This window comes from Cololabis saira, chromosome 4 (genome assembly GCF_033807715.1).
Source record: "Cololabis saira isolate AMF1-May2022 chromosome 4, fColSai1.1, whole genome shotgun sequence".
Classification (NCBI taxonomy): Eukaryota; Metazoa; Chordata; class Actinopteri; order Beloniformes; family Belonidae; genus Cololabis; species Cololabis saira.
Window position 1 is genome coordinate 32,085,743 of NC_084590.1, and position 26,698 is coordinate 32,112,440.

Sequence of the window (26,698 nt, forward strand, 5' to 3'; positions counted from 1 at the left end):
TTAGCACATGGAGAAAACAAGTAACACATTAAAAAAAGGGACAATAAAAGGCTGGCATATAAATATCCAAAAAGAAATATGTATGGAGAAGTAAAGAAAAGGTATCATTATCATTTTTACACAGTAGAAATGAGAGTGGATTTCCACCTCCTTTGTTGTACTGTAATATTTAACATTTGAATTTTTATTCTTTACGTGATTAACATAAAGTCAGACTTTTTAACTGTGGTTAAATAACAAAAATAAATATCACTCTCAGTGAAGAGTTACATGTGAATAGTATCATTAATGTTGCAGTGCCTCTCCCTCTATCTCTCTCCAGTGGAAGGGTCATGATGGACTTGCTCTTAAGGTGGACTGGAATTCAGTAAATCATCTCATCCTGTCGGGTGGAGAAGACTGCAAATATAAGGTTAGCAGTTCTTGATGCTAATTAAAATGTAAAAAAAAAAAGTCAGTTTTGGCACATAAATCAAGATTTCTTTTGTTTTGTGTAAAGTTCTTTGAGATGACTTAGATGAGCTGTTGTGAACTGGCAAAATACAAGTTAAATAAATTATACTGAACTGAATTAAGAACATGGATAATGAAAAAAAAGAAATGCATATTTATGGATTTTATTTATTTAGATTTGAGGGCCTATCATATGCACAGTTTAACCTAAATCCATTTTCAGACGTCCGCTGCTTTCCATTAATCTGGTGGCAACTGAATGTGTAATTTTCATGTCTTAATTCCTGGCCCAGTCCTTTCCTGTAATATTTAACGATTGAAACCTGGCCACGTTGGACCTAGTAACATGCACATATCACTTTCAACATGGCACAACTCTGAACTGCAGTAGTCAGATTGATGGAGAGACGAACACCATTAGACTATTTGACATATGATCTGGTGATTTGGTGAAGTCTGACAGCTTGCATTGTACTTAATGGTTTTACCTATGCAGCAGCAGTGATTCATTTTTTTTCCCTGCATCAAAAATGAATAAATTAGAGAAAATAATTTTAAAGTGTTTGAGGTTCAGCTAAAGCTTCTGTTGATCTGGCCATGAATCAGCTGCTCCATTTCATTGGCATTTTGTTAAAAACCGCCAGCTTGTTAGCTTGATATGTTAAGAAGGACTTGCAGAGTTATGAGTGGTCCTGCCATTTACCATCTGACAAACAATGGTGATTTTTAAAGATGGTGTCTGAAAGGGATTAAGATTCACTTTTTTCCCTCAAGTTGATCACACCTGCAATGGCACTGTAATTAAATGAAATCCTCTAAAATAAGACACCTATCAAATATAGAAAAGTGATCTTTTGAACTCCACCTACCACGGTTAAGTTTTACACAACCATAGTATGCTTGGCTTGTTGATATAATTATGGAATTACAGCCAAGGTGATACATTTCAGTTGATTTACTCTCCAGTCTCCCATACCGTGGCTCTCTTTCACTCTGAAGCTGTTAATGCAACATACAGTATGTTGTGTCTGAAAAGAGTTTAATATTTCTGTGTAACAATGAATGTCCCCTAGAGCCAAACTCTTCCAGAAAAACAAACAAAAAAATATCTTGTTGGATTGGATTAGCTCAAAGCAGAGGTTTAATCCCCTCAGTCCTTATCATAAGGTTTGTTAGTATGTGCCTGTGTGTGTGTGTGTGTGCTGAAAGGGGCCATACAAAAATGTTTTTCTAGAGCTATACCGTTGTTAGTACAACTAAAATATAACAAAGGAGGCCCAAAACTGTTGAAGAACTAAAAGCGTATATCAAGCAATAATTGGAAAACATCTTTCCTTTACAGCTTTGTAAAACATAACTCTTGCATCAAATTCAAAATAAACATAAATTCCAAAAATGGCAAAATCTCTAGTTATCAGCATATTCTTTGTAGAGTTTAATACAGAATATGATCACCTTAAACATTTCTATTGCATTTGCATTTGTATCTGCATATTTTTATGTAAATTCACATCTTCTAAACATTTGTGTAAATGGTCAATTTATAGATGTTTTAGAGGTTGTATCGTAACTATGCCCTTCCTCAAAAGGTCTGGGACAGCTTTGGACGTCTGCTTCACTCTTCATCTCCTCACGACTATCCTATCACCTCTTTGTCCTGGGCTCCAGATGGGGAAGTGTTTGCCATGGGCTCCTTCAACACCCTGCGGCTCTGCGACAAGACTGGAGTAAGTGAAGCTTTTATACTCTCCATCAATCCTGTACCATGAACTCTCCCAATATAAAGTGAAATGAATAAACCCTGACATATCTATAAAGGTGAAGTAGATGTTGTAACTATTAGGAGCAGAAACTGAGCATATTGCCTCAGCTGGATGCTTTGGCATCAAGTTAACGGACCCATGGTCCAATTGAGATGTTTATTTTTAAAGGGTTTGAATTCGGTTCAATTAATTTTTTTATTCATAGAGTGCTAAATTGTGACAAAATGCAATCTCGGACTACTTCACACAGAGAAACACACTAAATTCTCTTTGAGCAAACACTTGCCTTTAGAGTGGGGAGGAAGGGGACTTGTCATGCTTTCTGGGTTATGAAAGCTTTTTTGTGCGTGTTTAAGGTCTGCAAAGTTATGAAGCCCAAAGTCCACACCAGTGGGAGTTATTCTCTCCCACAGAAGACACACCACTCTCACTGTATTGAATGGCTTGCTGGCTGTTCAGCCTTTTCTTTTCTTACTCATTTGTATCACTTTGAATCATGTCTGCACAATTCCTGCTTAGCAGCTTGTTCAACACACTTTACACAAAGAATGACCTGCTCCCTTGTACAGCACCATTTTTTTTTTTTAACTCTCAGCTGACTTTTCAGAGCAGACTGGGCTCTTCTGGTGGTAGGGTGTAAAGAAACAGAAGCTTGAATGGAGTTGTATTAAAGGAGGTGAATGTTTTAAAGTATTCCTCAAAATTAAGTGATTAACTTGGAAATGAGTGTATTAGCTCTTTGAGTATCTGTCACATCTAAGATCTAAAGAAGGAAATGGATTAATTTGTGTATAATACTTGGTACAGAATGTGAAAGATGTAAGCCTCACTGGCTCCAAAACAGATATTTAGCTACTGCCTGGAACGTTATTGCCAGGAGGTCAACTTCACTGCAAGCTCAAGTTTACACTCATGTTCCTGCATTAACAATGTGCCTTCAGTCTGATACCTCTTTCACACATGACCCATAACTGTTAAAACATTTCATCTTTTGCCATTGTGTGGCAAGATGATGGATGTTTTCTTTTGATCAAAGATTGCAGTTATAGTTCTGCCTTCCTTGGGCAAAATATAGGAGTTGACTTTACATTGAAGGCGATTCTTTAAGTGTCAGTACCTCTATGACAAAGACACAGATTTTGTGCTTTTCCCATCATTGCGTGCGTGCGTGCGTGCGTGCGTGCGTGCGTGCGTGCGTGCGTGCGTGCGTGCGTGCGTGCGTGCGTGCGTGCGTGCGTGCGTGCGTGCGCGCGTCTGCAGTTGCATACAGTATAATTGTGTCGTGCCTAGACATTTGAACACTTCTGAGAGGCTGAGGGGATACAAATGGCTGATGCTGAGAACCCTGGCACAAACCTGTGAAACTCTACATAATTTAAGCCATTGGACTTTCCACATAGAGAAGAATACAACAAGAGAAATAATACATGTATACAAAAAAGACACTTATACTATAAATATACAATTTGTATTTTCTGATCAGTCATGCCCATCTGCCCAAATCAAACCATATCCGAAGTGCAGTCAGGTTTTCCAGTGGAGTGTGGTTTGTACTGCATTGCTTATTTATAGGCATATTGCCTTCTGTGCATCATTTATCTGTGTAAATCACATTAGGCTCCATGCCACATATTCTTTTTAGCTGGTGCTAAGGGGTAACTGCAATGAGAGGAGAAATTAGAGAATTGTGAATGGTAATTATTGTTTTATTAACACTGAATGCCAGTAATAACATTACTTATTCTTTGGTTGGACGTTAAGCACTCCCTTGCTTTAACATTGACATGTCAGTGTATTGCTACATCAGATTGCTGTAATAGAAACAAACTACCAGGGCTGGGTTTTTGTGTTCTAATCACTAGGCATTTCATGCTCCATTTTGATTTATTTGGTATCAAATGTCTTCTTTTTTTGTCTTGGAGCACAACAGTAAATGGTCTAAGTAAGTCTATTTCTTTTCAATAATAGTAAGGTGTGTTTTGGTTTGCATCATGAGCTTATCCTTAAGGTCCTCTGGAACTGGGATTTCAGTAGTTTTTTGGGGGAGGGGTGGTAAATTGTGTTTACTCAGCGTTTGATGTAAATGAGATATATATATATATATATATATATATATATATATATATATATATATATATTTATATATATATATAATGATGACCTGTGTCACTTTACGTTCTCCCAGTATGGGATTGTTTATGTGGTCGGCTTGTTCCATTGTTTCATCATTGCACCACTTGCCTTTCTGTGGTGTGTTTTGGTTAGGGCAGTGTGATGATGATGGTAATAATGTTGACAATGATAATTATGGTTTTGTCCTTCTCTGACTGGAGGAGGGGTATGTTAGCCGTCTTCTCCCCTCAGCTGTGCTCGCATGTTGTGCCATGGAGGCTTGTTCAAGCAGAAGAAGGGGGAGAAAGAAATAAAAAAAAAAAAAAGTCTAGAAAAGAAATCCGTATAAAGGTCAGTCCATTTGTGAATTCAGACCCATATCCTTTCACACATGTCAGAGTTTACTTTGCATACACTTGATCATTTGAGGAAAAATAGGTGTATTGTCATTAGCATGTGCGTTTAGGCAAATGAAATTGGAAGCCATTAACCAATTACAAGTGTTGTTGCTGTGGATTGTTAGTGGTACAGCAAGGGTTAAGCAGTGTGAACAGTCTTTTCAGTTACTAGCGTGACTAATGGGAAGGAGTTTTGTTCTGTATCTGCTACAATGAAACCTTGCACTTTAACGTATTGCTGCTGGCTCAGCAGGATCTGTCCCGCTCATTTAACCCTTTCACCTCACGTCCAACCTAGCGCTTCCCTCAGCCTCAGCTACCCCAACTTTAGCGTTCACTCCTTTTTGCTTCAGGGCAGGGCCGTTATAGGACTTCAACCCCCATTATGGCTGTGGCAGGTTGGTGAATATATATATGAAGGTGTACACACACACACACACACACACACACACACACACACACACACACACACACACACACACACACACACACACACACACACACACACAGAAAAAGCTACCTCAAGGCAAAATTAAAATAAAATGTTAAGTCTTTTTAATTGCAGCAAATCTGTAATGGACTGATCACAAAGTTTGTTTTTGCTGTTTTCAATGAAGTGTCATTCTCATGTTCTTGTTTTCACTACTGAATAATTAATACATTTTAATTGTTTTACTTACTGTTTTGTTGAGCTTGGAATTCTTCTTTGTGGAGTTTTTTTTTTTCTTTTTATGGGATATTTAATAGCACACAAGACACAAAGAGCTTTGCTGTCCCTTTTACAAGTTTTGGGAGACACAATAAGTCAGTGTCTGTCTGTGTGCCTGCCATAGTATATGCATGTGCCCACATGCCTGTGTATGTGTGCAAGTGTGTGCAACCATTGCCGTGCAAATGTGCCTGCGAGACAGCAGTCTATTTACGAGGCGCTGCAGCTGGTGTCTAGCGTCTGGACCCTGTCACGATCCCTGACACTGTCACTGGCTAACAAGTAGAACTCATTGTGCCAGGCAAGCACCCTCTCGCCTCGTTCTCCCCGCCCCTTCTCCCCTTTTTCTTCTGTACACTTGTTTTTTTTCCTTCTCTCTCTCTTCACTGTACACCCGCACTGACATGCATAAATGTGATAGCCTTTTTTCTCCCCCCTTTTCAGGGGGCTGGATTAGAAATCAGCATTGGACCTGCGGTTTACTATTTTCCCTTTTTGTTTATAATTTTAAGAACCCTATTAATAAATTAAGTAATTAAATTGTTTATCTTTTATCTGTCCTGAGCCTAGACGTTTAAGTTTCTTTTTTTTTTTCTCCCTTAGACAAACGCAGGTTTCACAGACTGAGCTCATTCAAACCAGTAGAGCTTGTGTTTATTTGAAAATGGCTGCAGACTTGTCTCACACTTAATTTGGTAATTATTACTATCTATCCTATTCTTCCTTTGCTGAAGCCTTACTGAGAATATAACTGGACTTAGCCGTGCTATGATCCAAGCCCCTGTCACACCCCTCCCAACAACTCAGTGTACATATCCTCTATTTCACTCTCCTTTCTGGTCGCCTATTGGATTATACTTAACCACAGGCAACCTAGTTAGGATCAGATGGTTTTGATATTAGTCTCAGTGAGCCCTGCTTCTTGGCAACATTCGTGTCATGTGTAATAACAAAATGCCCTTCTTACACATGTACACGTTTGTAGTTTTCCTTCTAGAATGTGATAACAGCTATCGCCCTCACAAGGAGCATTAAACAATGTGTCAGAGTTATAGCTCATAATAGCCATGTTATTTTCATGAGTAATATACTGTAGGTAACAGTGAGAAATGTCTCCAATTGTGACAGTAAAGGTTTTATTATCTAGGGTTGTCTTTTTGGTTCGTCTTAGCTGCACTGTCTTTGAAGTAGGGGTGGGCGATATGACCTAAAATTAATATCACGGTATTTTTCATCTTTTGAACGGTGACGGTATAATATCACGGTATTTTTTGGTACGTTTTGGGAGGAGTAGCCTGTCCTGTCCCTTTATGTGAATAAGGTTAATATTTTTTTATATATATATATATATATATATATATATATATATATATATATATATATTTATTTATATATTATATTATATTATATTATATTTATTTTTATTATATTATATTTTAAATATTTTGTAAACCTGTCTTCAAATCTAATACTGGACCTCGGTTGGACAGCGGGTGGTGGAAAATGTCCCTTAATTTTAAATCCAAAACTTGACAGGTTTATGCCATGAGTATTCATATAGAGTAATCCCTTGTTTTTCGAGAGGGTTACGTTCCAAAAAGAACCCGTGATAAGTGATATTCACATAGTAGCAACCCTTTTTTTTTTAAATAATTATTATACAAAGCTTCAAATTGCGGAGTTCAACACCGCCTCGCACGTATTTCACTGCTCTTCTGAGCCGCTCCATCCCGACTCGCGCTGCAGCGTCTTTTTCTTCTAAAGCCCGCGGTAAAGGTGTGTTTTTTCGAGAGAAGAACATGGTTATGGGTATTTTTTTGTCGCTCCTTTTTTTTCTGGGCAAAAAGATTATTTTAAACCGACATTCATTAATTTTTTCTCCATCTTGAAGTGGGTGACTGGTATTCCAGCAGGTTGAAACAGCGCTCTGCGCTCCGCTGCCGTCAAAGACCCGCCCAGCTCCACTTCTGATTGGCTAGTGTTAGTTTGGTTGAGCGCCAGAGCTGCTTTCCTCTCATTCCATTGGTAGACGAATACGGTTGACTAGACTTTTTTTTTCTCTCAAACTTTTTTTTTTTTTTAAGCAGTCAAACTCGCACGCCGAGAAAAAAAACTCCATACGCCGGGGATCCGGCACGGTGCCGGAATACTTTAAGCCCTGTCATTTCTTACTACTCTTGTCGTAAGGTGTAGCAGCAGTAAGGATGCCTGCAGTGAAAGCTGTGTAGGCCTACTCTTGGGACGTGCTCCGCTGGTGCTGCTCAGCAGCACCAGCGGAGCAGCGGTCCCAGCGGGACCAGCTGCTGGTCCCACTTGCGCTCGTTTTGGCCCGGGTTGCCTCTTCATATTCACGGGCGTGCGTGTTTTTTAAGTGATGAAACAGGTTGCTTGTGTTTCCACCTCTTGCTGTCACAACACGGCAGCAAACCTTGCATATCACCGACGTTTTTAATGCCTTATTTAGGCTTATTATTTTATAATTGATTTATTACGGTATTGACGGTATTGCAAAATCCATGTCGTGGCGCAGTTTCACACCGGTGATGACTATGACACCGGTGTACCGCCCACCCCTACTTTGAAGTAAACTCCTTTTTTTCCACTTTGTACCCATACACTTGTCTTAGCAGCTATTCTGTCTAAGCTGTTGTGTATTAAGCGAACTAATTTTCTTCTTAATTACATCTTTGTCTGTGAGATACAAACATTTTCATCTTCAAAGATCAAGTTCTTTCTTTTTGAAGATAGAGTGCAATTTGCTCCTTATCTTTTTTCCTTTTGCTGCCCATGCCCCACTTCTTCCTTTAGGTTTGTTGAGTTTATCTGTGCTCCCCTCTTAGCTTCTTTTTCTTGGAGCTTTCCCCAGGCTCCTTTTTCCTTTTTTTTTTTTTTTTTTATTTGTGAATCCAGAGGTGCCCCATGGGCCAGAATTGGTATCACAGCTTTTGGAATCGGTCCATGTTTAGCTGAAATCACAATTGCTCCTGTCTTTCTGCTTCTTCCTCACCCTCCCTCTTTACGTGCAACTTTATTCTCTATAGGATCTTTGTCTGTCGTCCTTGTGGCTGCCAACCATTATTTTCTCCAGTAGAGTGTATAGCTCCTGTCTGTCAGTGTTACTGGCAAACAATGTTACCGTTGTCCTTTTCCTCTACTTATTCCTAGCATCTCATCCTCACTGACACTTATCAACTAGACCCTGTAACAGTTTTCCCAAAATTGCCATTAGGGATCTTATAACTGAATTTGTGCTGACAGTTTGCAACTGACCACTGTCCATCCAGCATCTGGAAATTGCCAGTGTTGGGAAACAATTAAACAGCTCAAACGTTTAGTCTTAATCATGTGCCAGTTGTTCAAACGTGTAAAAGTAAAAGAAAAAGCAAATAATTTATTTCTGAGGAAGGTGTAATCTATTTTAATGAAATGAGAAGGGAATGTTGAGTGATGTACAGTTAGGCAGCACACATGGGAACACATACAGAATGAGGTTACAAAAACAGCCAAGGGAGAGTAACATAAAATATTCTTTAAAAAAAAGTAAAATTATTGGCAGAGGTTTGAAAAAGGGAGAGCATTTGCACATTGGAAGAAATGGTGACTAAGTGTTTAATGGGAGAAAAAAAGGTAACTTTGAGAGTTTAAGTGTGTCAGAGTGGGAGCAAGAGCACGGGTGCATTGTCAAACAAAGAGAGTCCTGACTCAGCAGCAGAGCAGTTTTCTCCCCAGGCAACTGGGTAGGGCTACATCTCTCTCTCTCTCTCTCTCTCTCGCTCTCGCGCTCACTACCTCTCCCTCCCTTTTCAAATCTGTGTTTTTGCATGCTATTTCTTGCTCTCTCCACTCTTCCTTTCTGTTCTCTAGTAGCTGTAAGAACAGAAAGCTCTCTCCGTACATTGTGAACTCGTAGAAACGGTTCTGAAAAGAGCAACTCGGGTCAATCTCACCATTCAAACTTCTCCTCCACCATCGTTTAGCCGTTTTGTCACGGGAATAATTACACTCACACATTTTGATAAGCTTCCCAAAGATGATGTAGTTTAATCTTTTGAGTGTATAAATAGCACAAAACCACTGATTGCAATACTTGCATGAAGACTTGGTACATCACCCTAAAAAGCTCATTAGTTTCCCCACCAGAATGTGAAGATAAGGGTTTCTTCTTTGTACGCTACAACCACCGGCCTTTTTATTAGGTACATCTGTCCTACTTCTTGTTAATGCAAATTTCTATTCAGCCAATCACATGGCAGCAACTCAATGCATTTAGACATGGTTAAGACGATCTGCTGCAGTTCAAACCGAGCATCAGGATGGGAAATAAAGGTGACTTTGAACGTGGCACGGTTGTTGGTGCCAGGCGGGCTGGTCCGAGTATTTCAGAAACTGCTGATCTACTGGGATTTTCACGCACAACCATCTTTAGGGTTGACAGAGAATGGTCACAGGGATTAAAGTTCTCCGTCTCTAGACGGAGTTCCGCAGTTTCGAAAATTAGGAAAAAAAAGAAAGAACAAAAAAACATTTGCACGTTTTATCATGTTAAGCCTGAATTATGGTTCTGCGTTAAATCGACACAGAGCCTATGGCGTAGGGTACGCGGAGAGGCGCACCGTACGGTGCGCGTCGCCGCGTACTCTACGCCGTAGGCTAACGCAGAACCATAAATCAACCTTTTAGGCATTAAACTGACGCTGTTGTAAACCAATTAAGCGAGCCCGAGCCTTGGTATTAGCCAATCAGAAACAGAGGAGGGCGTGTTGGATCAAGGGGGGTAGTCTGGGGGAGCAGTCGCCCCGTCACCCTCTTCTCCCAGCCGCCGGAGGCGCCACGGCCCGGCCCGCCGTGCGGGGCCTTCGTCCAGCGGCATTCGCGCGTCGTCGGGCGGGGGTTTTCGCGGGGCGTTGTCCGACGCCGCGCGGAAGGCGGACCGGCGGGGGGGATCGGCGGGGGGGATCGGGTACGGCGGTTGGCGGCGGCAACTCTGGACGCACGCCGGGCCAGCCAACCATATAGCAACTGAAATAGCCTCTGCTCCTATGCTACTGTACGTCCACATCAGCCCAGATATAGAATATAGCTACAGGTGAAGGTCGGAAAATTAGAATATGCTGTAAAAGTTAATTTATTTCAATAATTCAATTTAAAAGGTGAAACTAATATATTACATAGTCTCAATACATGCAAAGCAAGACATGTTAAACCTTTTATTCGTTATAATTTTGATGGTTGAATTGTTTATTGATTTAATAAAATATTCAAATTTTTTGAGATTTTTTATTTGGGGTTTTCATAAACTGTGAGCCATAATCACCAAAATTATAACAAATAAAGGCTTGAAATATCTCACTTTGAATGTAGTGGGAAATAAGATATTTGTTTCACCTTTAGTTGAATTTACTACCAATTAAGTTTTGCGACATATGCGAGCATAATATATGTCCTTATTGGTTCAATACGGAACGCAACTTTTAATTCGCAATTAAGTAACAATTCCGTATTTCAAGGGATGGGTGGCGACCCTAGTCGCCTCGGCTGGCACCGAGCAGCTAAACTTAGAACTGGTGAGGACCAGGGGAATCCCACTGTTTAATTAAAACAAAGCATCGCGAAGGCCCACGGGGGGTGTTGACGCGATGTTATTTCGAAAAACCTGTGTAAATCACTCCCGTCGTTACGTACCGACGGGCGCAGAATCTGAACGGCTCGTAGAAGCCACATCACACTGGATGGCTCATCCGGGCGGCTGTACAGGCACTGCAGAATTTGGTTGCTTTCCTCCTCTGAGTTGGCAGGCTGAGGGGAGACCACTTTATATATGTTAAAGCAAGAAAAAATGTGTTTTTCATAATAGGTCCCCTTTAACGTCCTCTTAACGCCAACAATTTTTTTAACATGCTATTAATGCGCAGGATAAAAAAAAAAAAAAAAGTGCATTATATAAGTTCTGGCCGTCAACGCCACCCGTAGCCTGAGGAAAAGTCTGGTGAACTGAAAGATGGAGAATGAAAAGGGACTTTTGAACGCATAGTTCACTTTCAAAAAGATGCCAGATGGTTCGCTGGACAAGACTAAAGTTATTTGCAGGTACTGTCGATTTGAAATGAATTACCATCGAAGTACGTCGAGTCTCACTTGCATCCAAACATGACCGATGCAGAGAGCGCAGACTGGGGCGCAGACGGGGGGGGGGGGGGGGGGCTGGTTCCTCACCTGAATACATTAGATGAGCAAAGAATCTGAAGTATTAGCTAATTATAGCCCAACTGCACTTTATAGGTTGAGTTACACTCCCTGCTGTTAAATTTGCACTTTATTTGTTTGTGATTTTTTTTATTTTTTTTGTATCACCCTGTTTTGATCCCACTTAGGAGATGGGGATATTTTTTTAGCCTTTTATTTTCCTCCATATGAGGTTAGACATAATTATATTGATTGTAATTGAAATTTAACTGACCAATGCACTTCTTGTACAATGTGTGTGATGCATATGGTTCATTGTTTTACATTGAGCTGTTTAAAAAAAACAAGGAATCTTAAGTTAGTCTTTACAAGTGTAGAGTTTCCGGACTACATTGTGTTTGTATTTAAGAAGGCATGTTACATTCAGGTCAAAAGCTTTTTTTGTGGAAAGTTGAATAAACGTTGGCATAAAGCAAGCATATTTGCCCTTTCTCATGTTGTTAACAGTATTAAAAACATTAAAAAAAAAACCCTAAGGTAGTTTAGAACAGCAAAAAAACGTGTGAATAAATGTGCGATTAATATGCGATTAATCGCGAGTTAACTATGGACAACATGCGATTAATCGCGAGTTAACTATGGACAACATGCGATTAATCGCGATTTTAAAAAAAATGACTCGTTTGACAGCCCTAATATATATAATATATAATATATACATACGTGTGTGTAAGTAGTTTGAGTATGCTTGCATGCTTGTGCCTGGGTGGGTGCATTAGGGCAGGAAAGGAGGACGGTCCTTGTCTATGAGTAAAAGGCCTTTGTTGAAATTGTATTACTTTTACACCTCTCTACAGTTCGGGTAAAGGCTTGCCTTGTTGGAAACCAAAAAGAAGGGGAACAAAAAAAAGAGCTGTTGGAGAGATGGGGGATGGGATAGTATGGAACTGTCCAATATATCCTTTAAAGTTGGCCTAGGCAGTGAGGCTTGGAGGATTGGCCTCCATAAAAGACAGTGGTTTCCCTTTCCCTCAAGTCTCTCTCTTTCTCCTTCCTTTACTTTGCTCTCTCTTGGTCTCTTACTGTGCTTTTTTAATCTGTCAATCCTTCCATCCCTCCCTCCTCCTTCCACAAGTGGAGTAAGAGTATGACAGTATGACAGTGCCCTGCCAGCCCCTCTGGCAGAGTCATCAGACTTAGCAGCACTAAATCACTATGTCCACTATTTAGTCAAACATGTCACATTCACAGAGAAAAAGAAAAAAAAGAGAAAAGAAAGGAATAAAATTGTATAAGTAGTGAGGGTGATACTCTGCGACGAAAGCAGGGAGCAAATAAAGGGCTTTTATTGTTCGGACAAATCAGGGAAGAGTGAGCATGTGTGGAAATGGGGTATCACTTTAAGCTTCACTGCCAACCCAGAGTTCATTAAAAGCTGCATCTGCAGACAAAGGCTGGGCTGGAGAAAACTAACCAAAGTCCAAAAGAGGATCATCTGAAAAGGTTGAATTTGGGCTACACCACAAGTTCTACCCTATCTTCTATTGTGGCTTCTGTGCTGGTAAGGGCACAATAGGCATGAGCTTTTTGGCAAAAGTACTCAATGCAAAAATAAACCAGTAATATGTACCACCTTTGTTGATTTATATAGGTCTTTGCAATGAGGATTTTTTTACTTTTTTTAAGATTATTGCCAGGCTTGTATGTTTGTAATATTTCATAACTATAAAGTCAAGCATAGAATCATCAAGTCCAGCGTTGCACACAAAATGTGTGGAAGCTGTTTCCGCCTCATGTCAATTCCAAGGCCTTCAGTACAATTCTTTTTTAATGTGTTTCTACTATTTACAAACCTGCGTTTTATTGAAATTAACACAGCATCTTTAATGCATGTTTTATATATGCATACATTATATACAAAATGTATATATTAAGCATTGAAGCTTAATCCATTGAAAGTAACTTTACAAACAAACTGTAAAGGTTATCCATTGATGTTTCTCTCTGACGTAACCAATGAAAAATTCAATATTTAGACGTTTTTTTTCTTCTGTCAGTTCAGCATGTTGACATTTTTCCAATGCAGCCACAGTTCCCCAAAAGCAGGCCATCTGCTTTGTGTGTCACACCTTAAGAGTCTTCAAATTCCTGTTGAAACACAAGAAGACCTTCCCTTTGGTTGACCTTGAAGACAGAATCTAATCAGCTGGATATGGTCACAGAACCACGATAGCAGCTTTGCCACTATCGAGCCAGAGACGGGCGTACTGGGACTGAGCGAGGCCAGTTGCTTTGTCATTGTCACTTCCAGGGCTTGACAGAACCAAACCAGGCTGCCCCGGAGGAGGTGTCAAAGAAGAAATAGGATTTTGCAATTCAACATCTCTCCAGTTTATTTTATGGCTCTTCTTATTAAATGTGTTTATGATAGGCTTGCCTAACTTATAACTGTCATCAACATTTGTCACAGATATGACAGATCAACTTTAGTTATCTTTTGTATTGTCTCAGTGTTTTCTCGCTCCCTTCATGCGACTTGTGCCTGTTTAGCCCTTATGTTTATGGCTCTTACTGGTTTTGCTATTTCTGATAGTTTTTCGTTAAATTGTGCAAATCTTTGTGCCCTTGAACTGCCCGTTGTTCAACTGAAACGCACCTTAGTTTCTGATTAGGCTTGTGATTTTACTTTTTACAGCAGGGCTGCCACTTTGACAGACACCACATTCCTATACTAAATCTTTACATATTAAAAGTTTCCTCATTTATATGCGGGAGATTATCATTGGTGTGAATTATATTTTAGTTTTTTTAACTGCCCCACAGTTTGGTATTACTTTTGGACTTGGACTTGTTGAGTCTGGCTCTGGCAGTATTTTAGTACATTAACTCAATGGAGAACTGCAGCATGGTCCAGCCTGGCTATTTAATTTTGTGTTAATTGAGAGTCTGTTAACTCGTTACCTTGTAAGTGTAGGCATCTTGCACGATCTCCCGTCCTCCAAATACATTAGCTGTTAGCTCAGGGGACACGAGGATACTGATTCACCAAAGTCATGTTGGTTCAGTCTCTTGCAGTTGCCGCCTTGATCACAATTGTGCTCAGCTGAGCTGTGAAGTGAACTGATCATTTCAGTAAGTGATTTAGTTAAGTTCATTCACCTGAAAGATTTTTTTTTTGCTTTTCTTCAACATTTGTGCCTAGCATACTGTGGATATTGCAGCTGAAAAAGAAACAGGCCCTATTATGTTTCCACCACGATGCAGCATTATGGCTGGATCAGAGGGACAGCACAGTTCATAATGTGTGAACGGGATTATTTTCCTGCGTGCAAATTGAGGTCAGAGGTTTAAGTCTCCACCTGGCCTGGCAGCATGTTCAGAAAAAGGCTAGTCAGAACCAAACAGAGCAGTGTGGTAAAGGAGAACAGCCTGCTTCTCCATACTATTAACATCCGGGCTAAAATGTACAAATCTGCGGTAGATATTTTTACACCCAGATGAACTACATTAGCCACTTTTAAAGGCGGCCAGTCTTCATCGATACCAGACTACTAACATAATTGCCTTCAACGATCTGAAATGGATGGAAAAGCAATAGTTTTAAACTACCTGCACCCACGCTTTGGGAACGTTTTACACCATCACAGTGCCCTTGTCAGGTTATCATTGCCATAGCAGAAAATAAAACGGAGCTGTTTCTGTGGATATGAAGCCATGTGGAACATAAATGTAAAATTAACAGTCTTCAACAGAATTCGGTAACTTCAACAGCTTGATGGAGCATGAAATGTTGAGGGTATAACAAAACCCAAAGAGGCATACTTGCCAGTATCTTGCATAATTTTGTTTTTCTCTCTTTAGGGATATCACAGGTAGTTTCCGCAGCTTTTTGGTTACACTTTTCAAACCCTACACCCCCTGCAGGCCTTTAAATCAACAAAGTAATCCTATATATTCTTGACCTACCATCAGTGGAGTCATTGGGTCTCATGTGTTGTGCCATTTACAGCATGCCAAAACACATTTAAATGCCCAAATTACCTGTGTGCCTGCGCACATGTGTATTTGTGTGTATTTTTGCAAGTGCACATGTGCATAGTTGGTGCTAATAGATTTCTGCTGTCCAGCTCACAGCTGTGTCCTGTTGATGAGTCCCAGGAGGCCCCAGCATGTGTCTATGGTTACTATGTTGAGGCTCTAGCATGAAACCATGTGTAGATCATTACTCTCTCTTTTTCCCTCTTGCTCCAGATATCTTCTAGTTTGTCTTGCTTCCCCCTCACCTCTCCACCCAACCCCCTCTGTCAGTTTTCCTTTGCACTGCCCAAGCTCCAACTTCTACCCCTACCCCTCTGTATTTTTTTAGCTGAGTCAAGAAGCTTCAGACATAAGTTTTGGGATTTGGAATAAAATTCATCAAAAATGATTTTGTCATCAAAAACGTAGTCTGTTCGTGAAGGGACAAGCTATGTCTGACCACTCTGTGCTTGATGGTAGCATATGTCTTCCAGAATTGCAGTATACATTTTTTTTAATTCCCTTCACTGATATACAAGCTATCCCTGGCATTGGTGCCGTTTCATCCCACTATCATCATAAACACAAGGGTTTGCACTTAAGGCTGATAACAGCCAGGATGGTCTGTTTCGTCTTTTGCATCTACACCCCAACATCCATTTTTTTTTCCAAAGGAAAGCTGAAACGTTGACTCATCCAAACACGTGGCCATTGTCTCTCCCTCCAACAGAAATGAGCATGCGCCAAGAGAACTCAGATGCATTTCTGCACAGGGTTGTTATATGGCTTCCTCCTTTTTTTCTCTCTTTTTTTTTTTTTTTTTTTTTTTTTACAGAAAAAAGTTTCCCTTTTTTACATTTGTAGATGCAGCAGTGGACGGCATCAACTTGAAATTATTGTCCAATGTATCCTTAGCCCATGTGGCAAACAGTGTTTTCTGGCCTTGGCCTTCATGCAAACAGAATTCCCCCAACTCCCTGAATGTTTTCCAAATTTAATGCACATTGGATGTTGAAAGACCTTAACATTTTTTGCAGTTTTGCATTAAACATTTGTTTTAATGATCAATGATTCCCTGATGGGACTTACTGTATAAATTGGTGAATTATTCATGTAGTGGAAAGACTAAGCTCCAGATCTTAAAAAGCGTGAAAAGTGATCCTTAGGATCTGTTTTTTGTTCATAATTCCATCCATGCATCCATTTTTTCTTTATTTAAATCCACCAACTTCTTCAGGGCCTTTTCCTCTTTTTACATAATTGACAATGACATCAATTTCACATTAAAGTTTTGTGCTATAGTTATGATGCCTGGTTAAGAATGTCTTAGTGTTCTTTTTTAACACAGCAACACTTTCTCCACCCAACAGTGAATAAAATAATGAATGAAGTCACAAGATTTTGTATCAACTTTTTTTCCTGAAGCATTCAGTCCAAGTGGGGTTCTGCCATTAAAATCACTGACCCATCAATGTTGCAAAAGCTATTAGTCAAGCCTGAATGCAGACATTGAACTTGGCTGTAGTCAAACATTTATTTATAATTGCATTTAATAATATATGCTTGTGTTATATCATTTTTAATTGAGAAGCGCTGGATTTAGATGGTCAGGGTGTCACATCCAGCACTATGGCCAGTGATCTCTTAGTGGATAGATTTCATGACGAATATGCAGAAACACATCGACAGAGCTAAGGATTTTTTTCTTTTTGAGCAAGTATTTGTAGTAAACTTTCAGAGACAGCCACCATAGTTAAACACCATTGGAGTGATTAACCCCTTTTACATTGCTGGATACCCTGTGCTTTTTACATGAACTGACACAGGGTCGGCTGTTGAGTTTAGATTAGGCCCTGTTGTTACCCCTGGATGAAGAACATGTGTTTAATGCGCGCTGAGCAATGTAAATGCAAGGCGTGTTATTGCCTCCCTGGTGCCTGAAGCCAAGTTGAGGGAGGGAAGATGACTTGGGAGATGTAATCAAGTGGTACTACGTGTCTATCTGGTTGGCTTCACTGGCTTCACCAACATCAGAGGAGCTGGATGGGCTCAGGAGATGTACAGTAACGTGTGCCGGATCCATGCTGAATAACAATGGGATTTGCATAGTAACTTCCCCCAATTCATTATGCGTAAATATGACCAGCAGTCTCCCTCTGCCACTCCTGCTATTGTGTTCATTGACCGCGAATAACTTATTTCTAAGACTCTTGAGTTTATTAATAACCTGAGTTTTGTTCCTTGCAAAGCCACAGTCTGTCATTTTAGTAGCACGTTGCAGATTTCAGTTCTGTACAATGCCGATTTATGGCACCCACCGCTCTGAGGATGATAAACTCGTGGACATCCTCGTCAATAAATCCCATCCAGGACTCACCACCCTGCGTCAGTTCTGTTTATATCGGGCATGATCTGCAATTAAGTGTACTCTCGGAGGTGAGTTATTGGCGGAGCCATCTTGACACGTGCATCAGTTCATTTTAAAAGGGACAGGCAACATGCTAGATTCAGATGTTAAATGCTGGGTATCCATCATGTAAAAGGGGCTAAAAATTTGCCCCAGAGGGTACACTTAATCGCTGGTCAAGTCTGGTGATAAGAAAATGACGGGGGGTGGCAGGACCAGGACATATGATGATAATGAGATGTGGAGGTTTGCAAGCTCCTCATTTTCAGAGCCAAGGACACCATAAATCGGCATATTACCAAAACTATAATTTGCAACTGGCTACTCAAATGACAGACTACGACTTTGCAAAAAACAAAACTCTGGTCATTGACAAATTGAAGAGCCCTAGAAAGAATTTGTATGCGGTCAACAACTACAACAGTAGGGGTGGCAGAGGAAGACCGGAGTGGTCACATTTGTGCTACTTGATTTGGGGGGGAGCCACTCGGCAAATACTGTCGTTATTCAACATGGATCTGGCACCTGCGTCGGCCAGTTCTTCCGATGTTGGTGGAACCAGCGAGGCCAACCAAACAGCAAGACTGTCGTGTTATGCAACACCACCCAATAAAGCCTGCTGACTTCTCTTCCCTCCCCTCAACTCAGCTTAAGGCACCGGGGAAGCAATAGTTCTTCTTCCAGGGACGGTAACGGGATCTAATGTAAAAACAACTATTTTCCCCCTCTCATAGCTAACGCACTACATTGGCCTAATCTTTGGATTCATCTCGACTGGACATACCTGCCAATGGAACAGGCTCATCCTGTTCAAGGTCACAGGAGGACCTGGAGCCTATCCCAGTTGTCATCAGGAAAAAAGCCAACGGAATGCGAGTTGCACAATTTGATAATGTTAATGTTGTCCACCGCTGGAAAGGGACCAAAACTTTTATTATCTACAGTGTACATTTGATTTGTCAACGGCTCGATTTAATCGCAAAGTGTTCAACTCTATTTGGCCTGTTAGGGTGGTTTCATTTGAGTTGATCTCAGATGTGTCAATCAGCATCTTCAGCTGACAAGTTCCAAACATCTCAGAGCAGCAAATTTGGGAAGATTTTAGACCTAGTTTAATGAACTTGGGTATTTTTTTTTATTATTAATGTTTAATAGAGTACTCAACATGACATTTTTCTGTGGTCTGAAAATCTCAGTATGTGGACTTTATTTCTTTAGTGTGACTTTAAACATTTCTTCATTAACATACTGATTGCAGAGTATTTAACGAGAACTGCCATAAAATTAAACTTACGTTCCAAGTATTTAGGTTAATGGTGACTGCATCATTTCAAGAGAAAGTGGTGTAATTTAGACTGCATGGAACATCTTAGATGCCAGAAATGAGCCAGAGCAGTTTCCACGCATAGCTCTGACCAGTGCTGGACATAGGCACAGTTTGTCCGTATCCTAAAAGTCAACCCATCCCCCATGGAGACGGTCACAGCAAGCTGACGTTTACAAGGACTCCTAATCTGCTGAGAGATTGATGAGCCTTCATCCAAAAGAGCCTACCTTGTGCATCGGACAACTGTTGAACACATTTTCATTTTTGTAAATTTAATCTTTTGTGTCCCTAAAAGAATGCGGACTGTCCATTAAACTCTGACATGTTATGTTATATGCAGGGAGTTCTTCTCTGTACCTGCCCCACCAGGTCCTGTCCTACACACAGACACACAGGCAAACTGAAGCCAGCTGGCTTTGCAGAGAGTCTGCCATCTGTTCTGATTTATGTAAGACTGTTAACCCTGGACTAGCACGACTCCCACCAGCTCACCAGTACAAAGTTAAATGAACAGATAAGGCAAGTTCTAGATTTGAAGAATGTTTTGCTTTTGTAGCAGATCCTTTTATGTAATAATAAGATAAACCATTACTTTGATCTTTCTGTCCAAAAGTAAATTTCATATTGACAAGCTGCTCTAATCAAAGCATATGTAGGCAAAAAAAAGCTAAATGTGAATGAATAAATGAATACATATACTTGTGTGTATGTTTGTATGTATGTATGTAAGCGTGTGTGTGTATGTACATACATACATACATACATACATATTAAAAGATCAGCTGATATGGTCAGTTTAATTTAAAGAGTTCAAAGGAAAGAATAGTAGTTTACATTGTGTAGGTATAACGGTGTATTATTCATCTCAATTTTACTGAAGAACCTTTCCAAGCAGCATTCATGAAGATTTTATGATCAGGTTTTTCTGTAATCAAAAATGGTTGACTCCATTTTGTTTTCACAGACAATTACAGATTTGAATGAGACATCACTGCATAGTTTATCTGAATGTTGATGTCTTGAAATAATATGTAACGTGACGCTATTGCTTGTGAGAGATTCAGATTTTGATAGTGTTAAACAATCCTTTCCATATTTAGTTTACTGTATTGGTAATGTATGGTTCTGCGTGTGTCCTGTTTAACACATGCATCATGTTTCTTTCTGAGACCTTGTGCAAATAGTGTTGTAGCTGCATAAAATACAGGTTTTCAGCAGGGTCATGCACTCGGCCTGACCCATTAACACTAATGGCAGTTAAAAGTTTTTTCTAAATGCTTGCTTCTCTGTGTCAAGACTGTCCAAGATGAAGGGCTAGAAGTGGACTGAAAGTCTGGAAACCTCATGCCCTTCTTCTGATTAGCAGGCTGTTGACTTCCATTAGGGCTGGGGGGAGCAGAAAGAGGTCAGGGCAGACATATTTAATGCTTGTGAAGTAATGGGGCTGAATCAGCAGATAGCTCCACAGGGAGCCATTAGTCCATACATGTGTCATTAACCCTTTCCCTGGACCAAACTCCTCCCCCGCCCATCCCCACCCCCCTAAGCCCCAACCATTAAGACCAGAGCACTGTTTCAGGTGGTGCAGAGAAACTGGGGAGAAAGGAGTTGTGTAATGGAACAAATATACATTCTTTTTTTTAACTTTGACTCTATTTCTTATGTTTTTCATGCTTCTCTCATTGCCTATACAGGTGTTTATGTTTTAATGTTTTGCTTCTGAGATAGCTCTTGTTTCAAGAACAAGCAAGTGTTGCATCCAATCTAATCAGGAGATAATTTAAAAACAAACATTAATAAAAAATAACAAAAAGAGCATATAATCAGTAAGAATTCAGCTCAAAACATATCTTACAAATGTATGTGAAATAAGTATTTGACGCAAAACGAATGGCCCATTACTGCTATGATTGAGGGACATGTGGAAAAAAAGACTGAAGCAAGAAACAGAAAAAATAGAACCTAGAGTTAGTAACACCTATTTAGAGAGGCTCACGTATAGAGTACGAGACAAAAGATATCTTTACTAGCAAGTTTAGGTAATAGTGTTGAGGTTGGCAGTGGCAGAATATTCTCGTCTTTGGGGTCATTTTTTTGTTAACATAAAACCTATTTTTGCAGCAGTTCCCATATTAGTTGTAGCTGCAGGGCAACAATAGAAAGAATGGGTAGGCCCACAACACCTGCCATTCTTAATGGTAAACATATGTGGAGGAATACTGTATATGCATAACGAAGGAGAAGTAACGGGGGGGGGCAGGCAGGCAGGCAGGCAGGCAGGCAGGCAGGCAGACTTTTTCAAGAGACTGCTTCTGTAGATTAGCTTTGGCTTTTTCAGTGTGCACATTCATATGCCTGTCTGCAAATCCACCATTGTCTGCAGAGTTATCAGTGTGTGTGAAGGCCAGTGGTAGGTTCTGTGATGTTCCACAGACTGTGAGCCGGAGTCTGTGGCTCATCACCTTCCTCAGAAACGGATTCAAAAATTCAAGTATTAATACACCAGCCAGAATGGTGGGAGTGAGTAGATAGGGCAGCTTTATTAAATTATTCTGCATAATACCATAGCTTTCCACAGAGTGTATCTTGCATTTTCTACACTCAGGCTTTTTTATTTATGTGATCAATGTCCATGACTTTAAGTCACACAAGTATGTGCATGTTAACGCATGCAGGTTGCATGTGGTGCCGTCTTGTTAGGTGCTCAGAGGGATCACCATAAGCGCTGCACTGCCAGTAAGACTGCAATAGTATGTTTATTTGGTCAGTTTGTATAAGCTCATTGTAAGTTTGAGGGGTCTCACCCTCTTTTCCCCCCTAGACCTCAACTAAGAACCACACGTCATGTCTGCCACCTTCTTTCTGACCACAAAGCAACCCATTATGGATAAACAGGGTTCAGTGACCAAGTGGATTCCAGCAAAATGAAGACTCACCTTCCACATCCCACTGCTAAATCTTCCTTTTGGAGTTAATACGCTTTTTCTCTGCATGCTTTTCACGTTCTTTCTGTAGGGTATCTCTCTGCATTAGTATTAAAATAGGTATCCCGTAAAGTTCCACCCCTTTATGCTGCAATAAAACCAGTTGCCAAATCTGTTGCCACTGGCTGATTCACCTCCCCCTGCTGGTCTTTCTACTTTTCAGTCTCCTCCACTCTCCTCTTGTAGTAACGGTTAGTTTTCACCCCCTCCCCACTTTTCCATGCATCTTCTTTAAAATGCAAAAACCCCAATCTGACTTAGTGTGAAAGAGTAAAATAAATTAATCAATAAATAAATTAATTGATTAGATAAAATAGAAATGTTTAGATGCAACATTTTAATCAACTCCATAATTTGCTCAGAGTTTGGTTTACAAGGCACATTTTCAGAATGTTTGGAAACATGGAACAGTTTCTTAAAATATGGAACAAATACAGAAATATGTAAATTTTTAGTTGATATGTTTTTTTTAGAATATTTAGAATTTTCAGCCTTATTATATTATATAAAATGTACGCTGGATACAGTCATTTGAACTCTTGATTAATCTGCTGCAGGAAAACGGGCTGATTGTTTCCATTCCAAGATTTCTGTAGTCATCAGAAGTGCTAAGATTTTATAACAATCATTTAAAACATTTCCAGCTAACTTGGAGCAGTCTGAAGTCGTATTTTCAGACTGCACCATGTGCTGGTCATTGACTCATATAGAGTTCCACGAACGACTGTGAGGCTGAAGTTTGAAAAAACCTTCCTGGACAAGCAACAGCCTCATTGTAACAGAGTTCAAAGAGATGAAACTAAAGTAGAGCAGTGATTAAGTTTGTTTACAGGAGATAAAAAATTAAGCCGATAAGCAAAAAAACAACACTAGTGACGTGGTGAAATAGTTACACGGTACTGTCAAGGTGTCTGCTTTTCTGCTCTTGGTGCTACACTTGAATCAAAGGTGTGATGAAATCAAAAGGTATTTTAGAGCAAATGTTTATTTTTGGCTACACAAAACTACTCTTTGGTGAAAAACCTTGGGGCTTTTAGTTTGAAAACATAATTTGCATACTTCTAACAGCACAAAAGAATGTTGTGCTGAAAGATGTTTTGTTTTTAAGGCATTTTCGATGAGTTTGGACTCAACTCATAAAAATAAGAATGCAGTTGTTGCCGGTCTATTGCCAGTTACAATGTTCTTGGAGAAGGGGTCAAGGTATCCAAATTCAGGCCCTGGATACCTCAGTGGCTTGACGCTATTGCCCTCGTGCAGGCGGCACAGGTTTGAATCCCACCCTGTCTCTCTTTCTTGCGTGTCTTCCCCCCTCTCTCTATACCATTTCCTGCCCACCTACTTTGAGTAAAGGCCACTAGTGCTGGAAAAATAGTAAAAAAAAAAATAATTCCAAATTCAGATTTACTTAGATATTCAGATTCAAATTTTAAAGCGGGATTAAAATAAAAAAAGGTTGAATTCTTTTTCAACTATAACTTGTGGATGCTCTTGATTTCTAACTATTTGTTTCACTCAGCCAAATACCAGATAATCTGAATCTGCATGTAAGGAGAGATGAAATAAATAAATGAAACGAAGAGGTGGTGGAGAGTAAGATGCTGATCTGGAAAAGATTTTGATGTCCCTTGGTCCTCCTGGCCCAGTTCATTCATCTCTGAAGAGCATTAGGCCGTCTCCCTGCATCCCGTAGTCAGACACAGGCACACAACTCTGAAGAGGCCAAGAAGCCAGAGGCTTTTCACCTCTTCTGCACACATGTACACAACATCAGGCACTAAAGAGTAAAATGTGAACTTTATACACACATCAGTTCAAATATCAAAATAATGCCAATAGCATGAGAATACAGCTAAATAAGATGATGCATTAAAAATGCCTTTTTTTTTAATTCCTTTTCACTCGTGCACGTAAGCAAGGCACACGCATACATGTGCTTAAGTATTACACATGCACAATGATAAGCCCCCCCAACGCATAGATATACACACGTTCTCGCTTGCTGGCTCTAGAAAGAGTCAAGCAACTCAATATGTTAAAAACATTAGGTAAGCATGGATCCAGCAGTGCTCCTCGGCCTGATATCATATGTCCTGCTTCATTACAGTCTGCTGTATACATTCAGTGGTCCATCTCTGACCCTCCATCTACCTATCCTTCTCTTTTCTTCGCCATGGGGGTGCTTTAACACAAAGCGAGCCATCTCAAGATGGTAGCAGGAGAGTAAATGAGTAATGAAATGAGAAATTGGTAAATTATTTTAGTTGTAAACACTGGCCTAAGCTGCTTGGCAGAGCAGCACAGGCAGCCACACCTCCACACAGACTGGGAAAAAATAGTGCATGATGTGCAATTTAAAGAATGCATTTGTATAAAGAGAGGGTTATTCCTGTTGACACCGATATGTGAAGAAGGTAGAATCCACAGAAATCATAAGGAAAAAGGGACGGGGGTAAAGTTATATGGATATTAATTTAACTTTAAACAAACTATCCCTTGTCTGCATGGGCGAGTTCTTTTTTCCCCGCAGCTATTTTGGGTCCTGATATGACATTAACTGCTGGGAGGGAGCTGACCAAAACCAGCTGAGTGGCGTGTGTTTGAGGCACACAGGAGAAGAAAGAAGGGAAAGAGATCAAAGCAGCGGGCCAGTAACCTGTAGCCTGCCGACTGCTACCTCCAGCTTCATCAGAGTCAACGAAGAGGAAATAACGATACACCTCACATACCGCAGCTGCATGTGTATAAGGCAGCGAACACACTGAGGCCTTTGCTCCAAGGTTCACCGCAGCACTTGGCCAGCTGCAGCACACTTGTCTCTCCATCGCAACCAAGCAGGCAGGGCTACGTTAACATTAGCACTTTTCTCCCTTCATAAGCAGTTTGCAGTGTGAATGCATGCGTTTGTGCTGAAAATTACAGCTGAGAAATTCCTAGCCAAACTTAGATCAGCCTGCTTCTTGCATCCGTGGCAAGTGGTGAGAAAAATCAACTGCAATAGTAGCAAACAGATGCCAGGTGTGCAAAGTGGGCTAAAAGACATAATGTTTACATCTGAAAGATGGATATTTTGTTCACTTTGGTTATTCAATCAAGCATGAACATTTTGAACTATTGATTAAGTGGGTTAAATTGAAACATTTGAATGTCTTCCAACCATATGGCTGTCTTTTGTGTGCGTGCGTGTACGTGTGCGTGTGCGTACAGTATATGTGTCTGAGCTGAGTCTCTGCTATTTTGTGTCTCTGCCTCAATGTTTTACATCCTGAGTCCTTCCACGGCTTTTTCTTTTTGTAAGCATTTCTCCAACGAAGTTAGGTGATTGCTCATTTTCTTATTGCTGAAGCTTCAGAATATATAAAGTCACAATTTTCTTTCCTGCTCCGCATCCACATATACACTCACCACACTCGCCACTGTGATGGGTGTACCTGAGGTGGTGCCGGTAAGTCTATATAACAGATGAGGATGACAGGGTGTATGTTTATTAGTGCAACCATCAGACTCCCCATCACTTTTTCACATCTAAATCATTGACTGACTGACTGGACCCCTGTCCTTCTAGCAGTATACATTGTGTACACATACACATACTAGTGCTCATACAAACCTTCAACTCTTTCTCTCATTTTTCTAAGCCGCTTCAGCTCACTACTCCAATTACACAGGTAATTGTTTATGATCCTGGATCATTATGTGATCAGCCTTGCTGATCCTTCTTTCTCCCATCTCTTTCTCTCACCTCTCCCTCCAGTGGTCCTACGCACTAGAGAAGCCTAATACAGGCAGTGTGTTCAGCTTGGCGTGGTCTGCAGACGGCACCCAGCTGGCTGGGGCCTGCGGAAACGGACATGTCATCTTTGCCCATGTGGTGGAGCAGCACTGGGAGTGGAAGAACTTTGTCATCACTCTTACCAAGAGGAGAACTATGCAGGTAGAAAGCAAGCCAGAAATACAATTAATGTGTTGCTGCTCCTGTTTATTTTTAATAAAAATCTGCCATTGTGGCCAGCATGCCAGCATACAGCCCTGCAATGACAACGATCAGCCTGTCTGGCTGCCTCCCTCACTCCACCATTCTCCACTGTTTACACTCACACTAACCACAAGGTAGTGTTTACATGCAGCTCACACACACACACACACACACACACACAAGTGTACATATACACTCACTTGTGTATTTTGAAACAGGCCCTCACATGCACACCTACAGAAACAAGCTCACATGTGTGTGCCAGCACACGTATGCAATCATTTCCCATACACATCTCTACCAAGTGAGTTTGTATAAACCAAAGTTGGTTCATCAGGCAATTTATTTTCAGCCTCGCAGCCCATTTTA

General features: G+C 40.4%; 1 protein-coding gene across 1 annotated transcript in view; it reads left to right on the plus strand.

Moving 5' to 3' along the window:
• ift80 (intraflagellar transport 80 homolog (Chlamydomonas)) overlaps positions 1-26,698 on the plus strand; it is a 70,632-nt gene that overhangs the window by 23,276 nt on the left and 20,658 nt on the right. The window contains exons 8-10 of the mRNA XM_061719472.1: positions 323-412; positions 2,043-2,180; positions 26,108-26,287. Coding sequence (XP_061575456.1) covers positions 323-412; positions 2,043-2,180; positions 26,108-26,287 — 408 coding nt within the window. The remainder of the gene's footprint in view (positions 1-322; positions 413-2,042; positions 2,181-26,107; positions 26,288-26,698) is intronic.